This window comes from Crocuta crocuta, unplaced genomic scaffold (genome assembly GCF_008692635.1).
Source record: "Crocuta crocuta isolate KB4526 unplaced genomic scaffold, BGI_CrCroc_1.0 scaffold131, whole genome shotgun sequence".
Classification (NCBI taxonomy): Eukaryota; Metazoa; Chordata; class Mammalia; order Carnivora; family Hyaenidae; genus Crocuta; species Crocuta crocuta.
The window spans coordinates 6,051,215-6,067,921 of NW_027528977.1; the positions used below are offsets into that span (position 1 = coordinate 6,051,215).

General features: G+C 36.1%; 1 protein-coding gene across 1 annotated transcript in view; it reads right to left on the bottom strand.

Moving 5' to 3' along the window:
• Positions 1–687: 687 nt before the first annotated feature.
• The window catches only part of PJA2 (praja ring finger ubiquitin ligase 2), a 72,326-nt gene continuing 56,306 nt past the window's right edge, over positions 688–16,707 (bottom strand). The window contains exons 8-10 of the mRNA XM_077757164.1: positions 6,541–6,655; positions 6,034–6,155; positions 688–4,083 (exon numbers count right to left, since the gene is read on the bottom strand). Coding sequence (XP_077613290.1) covers positions 3,958–4,083; positions 6,034–6,155; positions 6,541–6,655 — 363 coding nt within the window. The 3' untranslated portion in view covers positions 688–3,957. The remainder of the gene's footprint in view (positions 4,084–6,033; positions 6,156–6,540; positions 6,656–16,707) is intronic.

The window sequence follows — 16,707 nt, forward strand, 5'->3', positions numbered from 1 at the left end:
ATTTAGAATGCTTCTAAACATTCTAAAGTTTCTAAACAGAGGTGCCTGGGTGGCTCAGTCGGTTAAGCGTCTGACTTCGGCTCAGGTCATGATCTCACAGTTCATGGATTCAAGCCCCGCGTTGGGCTCTGTGCTGACAGCTAGCTCAGAGACTGGAGCCTGCTTCAGATTCTGTATCTCCTCTCTGACTCTTCCCTGCTCACACTGTCTCTCTTTCTCTCTTTCTCTCTCTCTCAGAAATAAATTAAAAATCAAAAAAAGCTTCTAAACAAAATGATTTGTTTTCTAATATAATATGTGCATATCAGCACTCAGTTTGCCCTACTGAAATGGGTGAAGTCTCTGAAATCCTCTGGAAGTCACGAGGAGGCCACTGGGCCTCTGTCCTGGAACTGTGGGGGTTTCTGCAGTCCTGAGTCAGTGTGGCAATCAGGCCCTGCTGAACCCACAGGATTGCTAAGAATTTTAGGCAGGAGAGGGCAGACACTGCTCCTTCAGAGCCCTTTCAAAAGTCTACTTCTACAACAGTTGGGCTCTCTGTTAGGACCTTCACAGGTCACAGTTCAAGAACTAAAAAAATCATGTGCCCAGGAGACCATTCCAGACTTTCTAATAGCTGTGTTCTTTGCCATTAATGCTAAATCCTCCAGGGTTAAATTACAGAAGTGATGTGACTACACAATTAAGTATTAGAAATGACCACTGAGTACATCCTTTTTATTGTTTATGATTTACACGGAAAATGATGGACTGGGGTTGTTGAACAATAAACCAATCATTACATTTAGACTTGGGCTTTTGAAAAACTTGCATTCCATTTTAACAGCTCATATATATTTAACAGCTTATATATAAATCCAAATCACAAATAATCTTAAGAGTTAGTTAGCTCAGAGATAAACAATTAAGAAACACAACAGAAAACCACATGGATCTACCTTTAAATATCAGCATTCATATTACAAGGAAGAAGAAGAAAATGTTCAAAAAAAATTAGGTCAAGTCACTTAACATAGAAAAATAAGGGAAACAATACTTTTATTAATATTTATACTTATTCCTAATTTACCTTCATATATTCTTAACTTTTCCAAAAGGATCCAAACAGTGTTTCAGAGAATCAAACAATATTTTGGTATGTGAACTTCTCCACCTCAGCTTATATCAACTTGTTATAATGAAAATCGTAAAATCTCAAATTTCTTGAAAAACATTTTTAAGCCAACTCTAATTCAACTTTTCTCCTTCATAGCAGCTGTTTATAGATAGCAGGGAGCCAAGAATGAAGGATAGGAACAGATGGAAAGCAAAAAGTACAACAGTTATCTTAAGTTCAGCTCTCAACACTGCTGGTTGAGTTTGGAACCAAAACCTCTTAACAACTGGCAGATACTAGCTAAATCTTAACAGGCAAAGAAGAAATATTTTCTTTGGGACAGCTGCTATCTAGGAGTAGAAAACTGACGTCCCTTAATACTGCCTAAATATAATGTGTGGCTTACTTACTACAGAGAAATCTGTAGCAATGTCAGTTTAACAAGTAAGTGTCACAACTGATCAATATTACTTAAAGGAAGGAAACAACAACAAAAGAGAAACAAGAAAAAGAAAAGAAAAAAATAAAAATCACACTAGCCACAAAATTCCACGATATACACATGAGAATTAATTTTAATCTGATTTGACTCCTTGACACCAACTGATCATCAATGAAATATGGTATGGAAAGATCACAGAGTAGAAAACAAGCGAAGATTAGTTTATACAACAGTGACTATATACATCAGAAGGAAAACATGCTAGCTAATGCAACATTAAGGCCTGAATGTAAGCATTTCCAAAGTCACAGAAGCCCCAAAGAACCCCTAAATTACAAAGTCACCACATTACATGCATGCAATGTTCAGTTTTGTTTTACCCATAAGAGGATACACAGTATTTTGCTGTAAATACCAGACACACATTTACAATATATGCAAAAATTAGAATGCAAGTGTTATGTTTCTTATATTTAAGCCTCAAATGTGCCAACAGTGAAAATTCATTTAAGAATGGAGAAATGAGAATATAAATACTCAGAGAAAATTACACAAATAAAATGTAATTTTGCATTTGGGAAGCCACAGAAATATTCCTTTTATATGTCCAAACTAAATTATCAACATACTACTCAGATGGATGTACACTCATGACGTGCTTTACAATTTTACTTGCTCAAATGTGGCATTCTAGCATCCATCATTCTCTGGTGCTGATATCAAATCACATCTGTAAGTTAAATATTACATCTGTAAGTTAAATATTATGTCCCTGGTTGTACATATTTGCCTACTGGGTGCGATCATCTAAACGGAAAGCTGTGCAATCTTACTTTGGCGTTATATAATTATGGACCACCCCAAATGTCAACTTTCCCATAAAAACAACTAAGGAGCTCATTTCCTTAGGTGTGCTAACTAAGTTAGCTCATTTCCTAACTTTTATAGAAATATGTGAACACAACCTTTTCAGAAGGCAAATCTGGGGTCAGGATCTTCTTTTCTCTTTTAGAGAAAGGTAAACAAGAAAGGAACTGTGTTACATGTTCAGTTCTGCTCATAGTCACTAGGTGATCATATAGTCTACTCCCTTTTCACCCAGCGCTCATTTTGGCTTACTCTGAAACCACCTATTTTTATCATTTATTTCCAGGTGAGTAATTTTATCAGAATAAATTAGTGTAAAGAAACAAATGCTGAAAATGTACTATGAATAATCCTTGTTCAGGAATTCTCTAAAGGAATAAATTATAATACAGTAAGGTTTAGGTATGTTGTAAGAAAAGGTGGCCAAATCTTTTCTATACCCCATCAATTTTATCCTTTATACAGGTTGGTACAATTAGCCTTCTGGTAAGGATCAGATTTCCCTTCAGGATATAACAGAATGGATGTTGAAACACTTTGTTTTCAGACTTTCTGAAATATTTCAGAACCAAAGTTATTTTGAACAAACTATAACTAATATTTATAAATTTAAAAATAAATACATGTACTTAAATGTATTTACACTTATTATAAATGTATTTATTTATAAATTTATAAATTAAAAACCAGTATTTATTAAACAAATGTGCCATGTTCTCAAGTATAACAATAACCAAGTAGAAATGATTTCGTAAGGCCCTCTAATTCATCTCATCATACCAAGCACTGAGCACGCCAGATTGTTCATAAGCTTTACTAATCTTACCGCAAGCATCAACCACAGTAAAACACTCACGCTTTACTAACCTTACTTTAAGCACATCCACCATTTAGAAAAAAAAAGTTTATATTTTACTACCTACCCCTATCAAGGAGATTACGTTTAAGATTTTAAAGTTTTGTGATATTTTAGCCAAAATTCTGGCTTTTGTTTGGCATTCTACAAAGTCCTAATTTTAAACAAAGATCGAAGAGCAGACACTTTCCTAAAAAATCACTCAGTATTGAACCAAGAGGTTCTGATGTAGCAAAAGCAAAGGGACCAATGAAAAAGCATGTTTTAGAATCCTTTTTATTTCCAATGAAACCAAATTTTACTACTGCTGTGATCACAGTTTTCACATTTGATGCAAACAGGAGAGCTTAATTAACAATCACTTAGTGGCAGTACTTCAGACAAAACCAATAATGTGTGCCACATATGTGATTATTTCTTCTGGAGAGGGTTAATTGGTAAGCTTGACTTTACAATTAATATCAACATATTAAACTAAAGAAAATGGATGCACTGCTTCAACATTCAGCTTGAAAATGTTTAGTACTTTCTGCAAACCTAAATTTAGTTTAGAAAGGTTAATATTCTTCTTTCTAAACTATGGCATAGACTATATATAGCATTTTAAATTTATTTATATATAATTATTTGCACATCAGATTTAGAAGGAATTTGCAGATTTACTTTGATAGAATGATCTCATTCAAGTGTTGAGGTTTAGGGGGCTTCCGCAGAACTGTCATTTGAAGGTGGGGCGTCCTGATCAGGCTCGGCAGAAGCAGAACCAGATGCTTCGATGACGGCAGGCGGGAAATGGCGGCGGCACACGGGGCATGTTCCAGACTGGAGGGGGAAGAAAACAAGTTCAGAGCCAAAGGAAAGGTCTTAACTGCCACACAGTATCTTCACAAAGTAAAAATAGTATCATTATCCTAAAAATGAATCAAATAACCTAAAAACAAAACTTCAAACCCACACAAACCAGAGAGGCAAAATTGTGGTACTATTTCCTCTTCATCCCAATCAGATTCTAATTTGTTTGAGGGTGAATAGTGTCTCCTAATCATGTTTCTATCTTTCAGGTCAGTCATCTTTCATTTAGTATTAACCAAGAGTCTACTACTTCCTTGCTCAGCACTGGTGCTATGGTAGGATGTGAGCAAGAAGTCACAGGGCATGTCCTGATCTGACCTGAATTAATTTTATTATTTAATCCATGATGCCTATATTAGAGAAACCACAGACCTAATTAATTTACACATTTATGACACCGAATCATCTTCTAGGGCTTCCCTTACATACACTGAAGCTTTACTTTAGTGCATGTCAAAACAGATAGAGCTGAGACTTTCTTTATTAGCCATATAACTGCTTTTCAAAAAGATAAGGAAACTTAAGTGCCTTTTAAATGTTAAAAGAAATCAACAGTAGACCTAGGAGGTTAGATTGGACAGGGAAAGCAGCCATACGGAGAATACATTTTTGGACCAAAGATTATAGAGATGTATTATCTAGTGATAGATTATCCCCTCATAAATCTGGTTTTTATTTTCACCCCAATGAGATACCCTGATAGAAAGTAGGCTGAAGAAATCATGCTGTTGAAGGACAAATATTTGTATCTTAGGGATCTTCTCCCCAGAGGAGAGGCTTCACACTAACCTGTTTCTTGATACAGAGAGACCAAGGAGATTACTACTTTGGGTTATAGCTAAGTCAATGACAATTCAAGGCTGTACAACATATATAATGTTTACAATTCAAGAATTTAATTTAGCAAGCACTTACTGTGCACTTGCAATACAAACTGGGACCTAACAACATTTTATTTATTTATCTTTTTTATGATTATTTTTTAACGTTTATTCATTTTTGACAGACAAGAGAGAGAGCATGAGCAGGGAAGGGGCAGAGAGAGGGGACCCAGAATCTGCACAAAAAAAAAAAAAAAGAGAGCAAAGAAAAGGAAGGAAGGAGGGAGGGGGAGGAAAAAAGAAAGAGGAAAAGGAAGGGCATGGTTATAGGGAAGAAAGGGAGCTATATCCTTAAGTAAGCTGTGAAAGTGATTTGAGAATTTCTACCTTACTGCCTGTAAATATCCTTTATGCAAAAACAGAATTCACGGAGATGATTTAAGTAAAACTCTTTTTTTCTTAAGTAATTCAAATATAGTTAAAAATTATTGGGTAAAGGGATATAGGAGTGCTGATGCATAGGAGCACATGTACCCCAACGTTCATAGCAGCANACTACAAACTGATACTACAAAAAAAAATTATTGGGTAGATATTTAAGGAGAGTATATAAAGTTGGAATAGGAGGTACCTAGTAGGTTATTACATATTTCTCATATACATTTTCAGAGACCTCAATCTGTATGAGCAGAAAACTCTATACGATTACAGTACTTTGAGTAGTGCCAAAGGCTTTCTGCTTGTAATACTTCTGAAAACACAAATTTCAGTGATATGACTGAAGATCAAATTAGCTTCATCCTAAAATAATTCCTTGACATATTTAATCATTCTTGGAAATGTAACTGCTTGACATATTTAATCATTTACAAGAATGTAAATGATTGTTATCTATATTGTTTTTTGGACAATGCTAGTAAAGTAAAATAGTTCAAATTATCATTAATCTGTAAACATTAAAAGGTAATCAATTTATAGCACTTAATTAAAAAGAACTATAAATATGTAGCTAACTAAAAGACTTAAAAGATACTATTACCATTAACTTTCAGAAGGAACTATTAAAATATTTTTTAAAAAAGTAAAACAAAAACCTCACCTTCTGTAGCCAAATTGAGACACAAGGTTTGTGAAAGAAATGGTGGCATGGCAGCTCTGTTGCTATATCATCCTTAATATACTCACTGCAACAGATTGGACAGCACTGTTCCTGACCAATAGCTGAAAACAACAAACAATCTGATCAATCCCACAGAGTTCGATTTTAATAAAACTGAAAATCAACATATCAACCCAGAGGTGATACCAAAGACAGACAAAAGAGCCAGACTTTGGTTAATTGGCAAACATGTTTCTGCAATACATGACAATTTGGAATTTAATAAATACTGATTTTGTAGAAAAGTTGACTGGGGAACATTTATTCTAGCCCATCACTTAATAAATTAAAAATACTCTTCTACTAGATGAAAGTTGGTCAGAATCTGGTTTCATAGAAAAACTAATGAGAGTTTCTAAAGATGAGTATTTTATCTTTCAGGTGCACTGATAATATACTTAAACATGTAATGTGTCATATGACATTAGAGATCAACTTTGCTGTTACCAGTGTGGTCTTCAAGAACAAGGGTCTCTGGAAGGCCATCAATGCTTTCTTTACTGGCTGGTGGATTAGCCACCTCAACATCCACCGCAAGAGACTCTAAATGTGCAAGTGCGGTCTGAAAAAGAAAAGTCACAGTTCCTTGTTAGAACACAATTATTATTATTTTTAAATTTCTCCCCCCACCTTTTTTAACTTACATTTTAGTTAGTTATTAACATGCAGTGCAATGCTGGTTTCAGGAGTAGAATTCAAGGATTCATTTCTTACATACAATACCCAGTGCTTGTCATAATGATTGCCCTTCTTAGTACCCCAAACCCAGCTAACCCATCCCCCACCCACCTCTCTCCACCAACCCATAGTTTGTTCTCTATCATTAAAAGTCTCTTTTGGTTTGTTTCCCTCTCTTCTCTTTCCCCTTGACCTTCCCATATGTTCACTTGATTTGTTTCTTAAATTCAACATATGAGTGAAATCTTAAGGTATTTGTCTTTCTCTGACTTATTTCACTTAGCATAATACATTCTAGCTCCATCCATGTCGTTGCAAATGGCAAGATTTCATTCTTTTTGATGGCTGAGTAATATTCCACTGTATATATATACACACACACACATCTTCTTTATCCATTCATTAGTCGATGGACATTTGGGCTCTCTCCATAATTTGGCTATTGTTGGTAATGCTGCTATAAACATCAGGGTACATGTACCCCTTCAAATCTGTATTGGTGTATCCTTTGGGTAGATACCTAATGGTGCAATCGCTGCATCATAGGGTAAGTTCTATTTTTAGTTTCTTGAGGAACCTCCATACTATTCTCCAGAGTGGCTGTACCAGTTTGTATTCCCACCAACAGTGCAAAAGGGTTCCCCTTTCTCCATATCCTGGCCAACACCTGTTGTTTCTTGTGTTGTGAATTTTAGCCATTCTGACAGGTGTGAGGTGGGATCTCATCACGGTTTTGATGTGTATTTCCCTGATGATGAATGATGTTGACCATCTTTTCATGTCTGTTAAGCCATCTGGATGTCTTCTTTGGAAATGTTTATTCATGTCTTCTGCCCATTTCTTCACTGGATTATTTGGGTTTTTTTGGGTGCTGAGTTTGAAAAGTTCTTTATAGATTTGGATACTAACCCTTTATCAGATATGTTGTTTGTAAATATCTTTTCCCATTCTAGAGGCTGCCTTTTAGTTGTGTTGATGGCTTCCTCCACTGTGTAGAAGCTTTTTATCTTGATAAAGTCCAAAAGTTATGTTTGCTTTGGTTTCCCTTGCCTTTGTCAACATATCTAGTAAGAAGCTGCTCTGACAGAGGTCAAAGATGTTGCTGCCTGTTTTCTCCTCCAGGATTTTGATGGTTTCCTGTCTCACATTTAGGTCTTTCATCCATTTTGAATTTAATTGTGTGTATGGTGTAAGAAAGTGGTCCAGTTTCGTTCTTCTGTATGTCGCCATCCAGTTTAGAAAACACTTTAAAACAGTAATAGAAAACTATTTTTAAGGTATTTCCCAACATTATATGCACCACTATTCTCGTCCTGTTAATTTCTACTGTTTCACTCCCCTGCCCTTTTTGCCTCCTTCTAAAAGGAACCACCATCAAACCAAAACATCAAAAAACATATCAAGAAAAGCACTGTACTTTTCACAAGAATGACAAAAATCTACATTGTCTCAATAACATCTACTTGCCCATCATAACTGTATTTTCAGAAGAGTGTTTATCTCTTTCAACTTATCAGTTCCTGTGTGGAATCAGTAATATGAAAGAAAGTAAACATTTTGGACAAGCTCAACATATGAAAGATAAAATGTGATTAAGGTTACCAGATCAATATTCAAGGTATAGAAACAAATAACGTATTACTGAATGATTATATCTATCACTGGCATAGCATTAGCATGCAGGCGCGCGCACACACACACACGACTAGCTCACTAATACTACTAGCTTACCTGGAATGTAAACTTTATTTAGGAGTTCTATGTCTACATAAAGTTATTATTCTAACAAGGATGAAAGGAACAAGTATAATCCTTTTGTGACTTGATTAGCCCTTCTGGCTACAGTAAGATTAGAACCACGGGTGGGACTTATATTCACAAGACCCAAAAGGTGGAAACCCAAGTATCCATCAACAGATGAATGGATAAACAAAACGTGGCTGGTAAAGGTAAGTTTAGCGTCAAATTCATTATATTCAACGATTACTCTAAATGTAAATGGACAAAATTATCTAGGGAAAAGGCACAGAGTGGCTGGCTGGATTAAAAAAGCAAGACCCAGTTAACTATATGCTCCCTACAGAGACTCACTTCAGCTTTAAGGACACAGAGGCTCAATGTAAAGGGATGGAAAAAGATATTCCATGAAAATGGGAACCAAAGAGAGCAGGGGTAGCTATACTTGTATCAGAAAAAGTAGACTTCAAGACAAAAATGATAACAAGTGACAAAGAAGGTTATTATTTAATGACAAAAGATCAATTCATCAAGAGGATATAGTAATCACCAACAAATATGCACCCAACATTAGAGCACCTAAGTACATTAAGCAAATAAAAGCAGACCTGAAGTGAGATTATGCAACAGTAGAGACTTTAATACCTCACTTTAAACAAAAGGATTATCCAGATAGAAAATTGGCAACAAAACATTAGACTTGAACAACTGAGATAAAATGGTTCTAACAGGCATACAGAACATTCCATAAAACACCAGCAAACTATACAGTCTTCTCAAGTGCACACAACATTCTCTAGGATAGATTATAAGGCAGGTTACAAAACAAGTCTTCATAAATTTAAGAAGACTGAAATCATACCAACTATCTTTCTGACAAAAATGGCAAGAAACAAAAAAATCAATAGGAAGAATAGAAAATTTACAAATGTGTAAAATTAAATAACACACTCTTAAACAAACCTATAGTCAAAGAAGAAAACAAAAGATATCCTGAAACAAATGTACATGAAAACAGTATGTCAAAATTTATGGAATGAAGCAAAAGCAGTTCTAAAAGGGAAGTTTATAGCAATAAATGCCTACATTAAGAAAAAAGATCTTGAATAAACTACCTAACCTACACATCAAGGATACAGAAAATGAAGAAAAAATGAAGTAAAAAGTTGGTAGAAAGAAAGAAATAATGAAGGTTAGAGCAGAAATAAATGAAGCAGAAACTGGAAAATTAAAAAAAATTAACAAAAAGTTGTTTTTTTGAAAAAACAAACCAAAATGAGAAACTAAGAAAAAGAGGGGAGACTCAAATAAAATCAGAAATGAAAGAAGAGAGGTTATGACTTACACTATAAAAATGTAAAAGGTTCAGAGGAGACTACCATTAACAATTATACACCAACAAACTAGATTACCTGCAAGAAATGGGTAAACTCCCAGAAACCTATACAACATACTGACATGAAGAATAGAAAATTTGAACAGACTAGGACTAACATTAAGTAAGAATACTGAATCAGCAATAAAAAATGTCCTAACAAAGAAAACCCCAGTATTGGATGGATTCCCTGGAAAATCCCACCAAAGATTTAAAGAAATAAAGCCAATCCTCTCAGGCTCTTTCAAAAAATTGAGAAAAAGGGAATACTCTCAAACTCATTTTATGAGACCAGCATTATCCTGATTCCAAAACCAGATTAGGATATAAGAAATGAAATTATGGCCCAATAAGCCTGATGAACATAGATGCAAAAACCCTCAACAAAATATTACCAAGATAAACACAACAGCATATGAAAAAGATCATACATTGTGATTAGGTGGGATTTTTCCCTGGATGCAAGAAAGGCTGTAACACACAAAAATCAATAAATGTGATATACCACATGTAGAGAATGAAAGATAAAAATCATATGACCATCTCAATAGATGCAAAAAAGCATTTGACAAAACATATCATCCTTTCATGATAAAAGCTCTCAACAAATTAGGTACAGAAGTAACACACCTTAACATAATTAAGACATCCATATTTGACAAGCCACAGTTAACACTATAATCGACACTGAGAGGCTGAAAGGTTTTCCTTTAAGATCAAGAACACGACAAGGTTGCTCACTCTCACCACTCCTACTCAACATAGCAAGGAAACTCCTAGCCAGAGCATTCAGGCAAGAAAAATAAAAGGCATCCAAATGGGAAAAGTGGAAGTGAAATTGTCTTTATTTGCAGATGTGATTTTTCATATATAAAATCCTCAAGAGTCCACCAAAAAACTGTTAGGACTAATCAACAAATTCACAGAAGCTCTACAGTACAAAATCAACATACAGAAATCAGTTGTGTTTCACACTAATTATGAAATATTTGAAAAAGAAATAAAGAAAACAATCCCATTCACAATAGCATCAAAAGCAATAAAACACTTAGGAATAAACTTAACCAAGAAGGTAAAAGATTCTATACAGTGAAAACTGAAAGAGGCCAAAGATATAATGGAAAGATATTCCATGTTAAGGAATTGGAAGAATATTAAAATGTCCATACTACCCAAAGCAACCTACAGATTTAATCCAATTCCAATCCAAATTCCAATGGAATTTTTCACAGAAATAGAAAAAAAAAATCCTAAAATTTGTATGGAACCACTAAAGACCCTGAATGGCCAAAGCAAAGAACAACACTGGAGGCAATACAATTTTCGATTTCAAACTATACTACAAAAATATTGTAGTCAAAACAGTATGATACTGGCATAAAAACAGACATATACACAAATGGAAAAGAATCAGGAACCCAGAAAGAAATTCCAGCATATATGGACAATTAATATTTGACCAAGGGAGTCAGGAATATTCACTGCAGAAAGGATGAGGTCTTCAATAAATAATATTGAAAAACCCAGATAATCACATGCAGGATAAGTACATGCATGAAACTGGACCTCTAACTTAACATCATTCACAAAAATTAATTCCAAATGGATTATGAACTAAAACATAAGACCTGAAACTATAAAATTTCTTGAATACTGGTCCTTGACACTGATCATGGCAATGAATTTTTGGGTATGATAATAAAAGCACAGCAACAAAAGCAAAAAAACTAAGTGGACTACATTAAACTAAAAAGCTTCTACATATTAAAAGAAACCATTAACAAAATGAGAGCCAACCTATGGAATGGAGGAAAATATCTGCAAATCATATATGGGATAACACACCGATATTCAAAACATAAAAACTCATACAACTCAAAAATAAATAATTAAAAATAAAAAATAGATTTAAAAATGGGCAGAGGGACTAAATAGACATTTTTCCAAAGAAGACATTCAAAAAGTACATGAAAAGATGCTCAACATCACTAATCAACAGAAAAATGCAAATCAAAACCACAATGAGGTATCACTTCACAATTGTTAGAATGGCTATTACCAAAACAGGAAGAAATAACAAGTGTTGGAGAAGATATGGAGATAAGGGAACTCTTCTGCACTACAGGTAGGAATGTAAATCAGTATAATCACTGTGGAAAACAGTATAGAAGTTCCTCCAAAAATTGACAGAACTGTACTATGATCCAACAATCTCACTTCTGAGTATATATGTAAAGGAAATGAAATCAGGATCTTGAAGATATCTGCCCATGCATGTTCACTGCAACATTATTCACAATAGCCAAGGTATGGAAACAACTTAAGTGTCTATCGACAGATAAATGAATAAAGGAGATACACACACACACACACACACACACACACACACACACGATATTATGCAGCCATAAGAAAGAAAAAATTCCTGCTAAGTGAAGTCAGACAGAGAACCTAAGTACTATATAGTATAATTTATATGTGGAATCTAAAAAACCTGAACTCAGAGAGTAGAATGGTGATTATAAGAGGCTGAGGAGCAGGAAGTTGGGGAGATGTGGTCAAAGGGTACAAACTTCCAGTTATAAGATGAACAAATCCTGGGGATCTAATGTATTGCATGGTGATTATAATTAATAATACTGTAGTATATATTTGAAAGTTGCTGAGAGTAAAAATCTTAAATGTTCTTACTGCAAGAAAGAAGTGGAAATTATGTAAGGTGATGGAGGTATTAACTAGCCCTACAGTGATAACCACTGTACTCTCTGTGAGAGAGTAAACATGCTGTTTAAGATGTTAAACTTATACAATGTTACATGTCACTTACACTTCAATAAAGCTGAAAAAACTGTGGTATATGCATATAATGAAATATTACTCACCCTTTAAAAGAAAGGAAATTCTGACACACACTACAATATGTATGAACCTTGAAAGCACGTGCTAAGTGAAATGAACCAGTTACAGAAGGATAAATACTGTATGACTCCACTTATATGAGGTTCCTAAAGTAGTAAATTCAGAGAGATGGAAAGTGGAATGGTGCTCCCCATTGGGCTAGGGTTTGGAGGAAACAGAGAGTTATTGTTTACAATGTACTGAATGCGACTTAACTGTATACTAAATAATGGTTAGAAAGGGTAAATTTTATACTATGTGTATGTTACCACAAAAAAAGCAAACCCGGCCTCCCTGGTAGAAGGAAGATTCTGCCTGACGGTTAACCCTGTGTTCTCTTGGATGGCAAATGTTAACCTTTTGTATACTCTTCAGGATTTAGCTCAGATAATCTCATAATGAATTATGTCTTTCCAAAAAGGATGAGAGGACTTACAAAAGAGGGTAGGGCCAAGACAAAAGCAAAAAAGGAGAAAGCAAAAAAAGGTTTGTCCTAAGAGTTAGTAACAATAGTTAATAATCCTGAGTGCCAATTTGATTCTGGGTTTGCAGAGAGAGAGTGCAGAAAGAAAAGTGTGCCAGAAAATGAACTGACTCTTAGCCTCAAATTCACCTTTCATTTGTTCTGCGACAATAGATTGGAGCCTTTTGAGTATTTTCCCTTGTCAGCATGACCTCAGACTTTGTCAGTAGAGGGCTCTCGAGAGACATCACAGAGGGGCTTTGCGGTGGGCTTGCTGGGCAGGCCCCCGTAATGTGTAAGGGCTCCCTATCGTGGGCTTCTGCATCCCAGATGGCTTCCCCAGCACCGAGCTCCCCCAGTGCCAGTGGCTTCTCCAGTGCATGGCTCCAGAAGCGCACACAGCTTCCCCAGTGCCTGACAGCTACAGGATAAGGTAGCCAGCAGCTTCCCCTGGCACCCATCTTAGGTGGCTTTGCAAGAGTGTGCTTCCAGTTAGTCACCTCCCTGTGAACAGTTTCTCCAGCACTCCAGAGGGCAGACTTTTGCCAAGCTCTATATGGCAGATTTCCAGCAAGTTCTGCCAGCAAAGTAGTACAAACATTTCTCTTAAGCGCCATGGCTGCGTCCTCCCCAACACAGTCTGGATCTCAGCCCCAGGAGGGACAGGGTAGAGGGGGTTACACTCTATCTCAGCCTTAAGGGTTATTCCTCAAATCTCCTATTCCTGCTCCTGGCCAACAGGAATGGAATGTCAGCAATACAAAGCCTGATTACAAATAATCATATTCATCACAATCAAACTACCACTGTGATTCACTGCAATGAAGTCCCAGCTAATACTTGTGGTCTCGGAGGCCCAGGTGGCTGCTTCATTTGACCTTACGGCAATAATGATGACTACAAAAACTGATGTGGGATGGAATCTTTTTGAGTGCTCTTGCTTGCATATGAGAAAAGGACAACCTCAGGCCTGTTAACTCTTACAACAAGGTACTGTGTAAGAACCAGGAAGTATTCATGATAGCCTTAAAACAGCTTATTTCTGAAAATCAAAAAAAATTTAAATGTGTGAACTGTTGAATTAAAATCTGAGTTTAATTCTGTCTTGTGAAGTTTCTCAAAAGTTTAATCATGATCGGCTAAATGAGGATTTTGAAACTTAGAATGGGAACATCCAGTTGGACTCAGAGGAAACAGTGGACTATGATGAATCTCCAAGGCCCTCTGAGCCTCCTTTTACCAGCATACGCTCCACAGACCAGCCTTCCTCAACTGAAAATCCTGTGACAATCTCACTTGGAGTGTACATCTCTTATTACTTCTACGCCCAACAGTAAAATTACCAGGTAAGGACAACATCTCCCCAAAAGGCAAGATGACCAGGTACACACAATCTTCAAAAATGTAGATTTGGGTCACTCCACCCAGAATCCTAAGCAGCTGAGATTCTTGCTGAAGGTACAGAAAATACGGAATGGGTGATAGATGAAGGCTATCAATTATAGCCTGTGGCCAAATATAAAAACAAGGACAAGGGGGCTTTGCATATTTTCTATCTGCTTGTTACACGTTTATTTGTATCTACTAACCATTTTCTTTTTCTCTCTCGTTACCATTTTTATTTCATACAGCAGTTAACTTCACAATTTAATCTTTATATAAGAGAATATTCATGGTGACTGAATGAATTTGTGGAGTGATTAATATTTAGTGATGGATGTAATGACTCTTGGGAATCTGTTCTCATTTGCTCATCCTGGAGAAAGGGTGAAAACTTCATTTTAAGACTAGCTGTGGCGTGCCTCGGTGGCTCACTTGGTTAAGCGTCCAACTCCTGATTTTGGCTTGGGCCTCGGTTCATGGGATTGAGCCCCACATTGGGCTCTGTGCTAGGTGTGGAACCTGCCTGTGATTCTTTTTCCCTCTCTCTTAAAAAAAAAAAAAAAAAAAGACTAGCTATATCCTCTTAGGTGGAAATAAAGTGGCACTGCTACTGAATGAAGTTCAAATGTGTGTAGACAGGTGTATATGAGATTCCAAGTAATCAGAGCGATGGACTGTTCTCCAATTATTGATTACTGCTCCTCAAATCCAAATTAGCTATTTTTGGTAGCTCTGTGAAAATGGATTTGGGCTATTTAAGTATTTTCCTCTGACAGCTGTCACAACGTTAATTAAGCTTTGTTCATAGAGGACGCTGAAGAGACACTGCAGGAGGAAAAGGGCTCTGCTTCTAATCCCAGTGAGCCTGTTTCACACAGGCTTCGTGGCATGCATGGTTTTCTCCAGCAGCAGACTTTCCGGAGCCCATGGCTTCTCTGGCACCATGCTCTTGTCGTGCATGCGGCCAGCCAGATCCAGTGGCCAGCAGCTTCCCCCAGCACCCACCTTGGACAGTTCCGTAGCAGAGTGCTTCCAGTTAGACATCTCCCTATAAATAGCTTTCCCCAGCAGCACCCTACGGGGCTGATTTCCAGCAAGTTCTGCCAGTGCAGCACTACGGTGACTTCCCTGCCACCCAGGGAGCCACAGCTGTGCCTTCTCTATTAATGGCTGAATCCAAGCCTTGGAGTGGAGACTCTTTCTTATGTGATCTTAGCCAAACATGTGGTAGCTATTCCTTATATGTGCGTTTTCTGTCTTCTTTAGAAATATCTTTAATCCTTACTAAGCAAATGCATGTTACTCCAATCACCTATTATAGTTAATAGTTCTTTACATTAAAATTTCCCATCAGGAAAGAGAAAACAAAAAGTAATAGCCTATTATTTGTCCCTCCTTTCTCATATAACTATAATCATAAATCTCTATTTCCTTATGTATTTCTCAAGACAGACTGCAAGAACTCATCTGTGTTACTGTCACACATAAAAAAGAAGGGATGTTATTTATACTTAAGTTCCATTCTGGGGACACTACTTATGCTCTGATATATGTTTGTCTCAATAGGTTCATTATTCCTTTCTGATGATTATCTGCACATGTGCAGTGCTAATAAATATCTGGAATTTCATATTTGTAAAAATAATTTATTGCCTTGGTACTGACAAACACTTAAGGTAATCTGGAGTCACGTAAAAGCAACAAGCGTAAGAGAGACCATTTTAAAACCACTGCTGTGAAAATGTGTAAAAATATAAAAATCTATCTACACCTTAGGCAGCACAGTATATTTTCAAAAGTTAGTCCAAGTGTCAGAAAGATAACTAAATAGGCTAAAGAGCACAACTGGAAAATATTTAGGTTTAAAGTAGCATAATCCTGGTTAGCACAACATTTAGTTTTTAAAGAATAAAACACAATTTAGTTTTTGAAAAGTGAAGATTTATAACAAGTGATTTTGAGTGATCACTGAATCCACATTTGCTAGATGATTACTACCTGGATGACTGCTGATTTGGATAAGTCTTTGAATATAGCCATTTATTGAGCTCACTACTGCACCAGCTATTTTGCTAAGTGC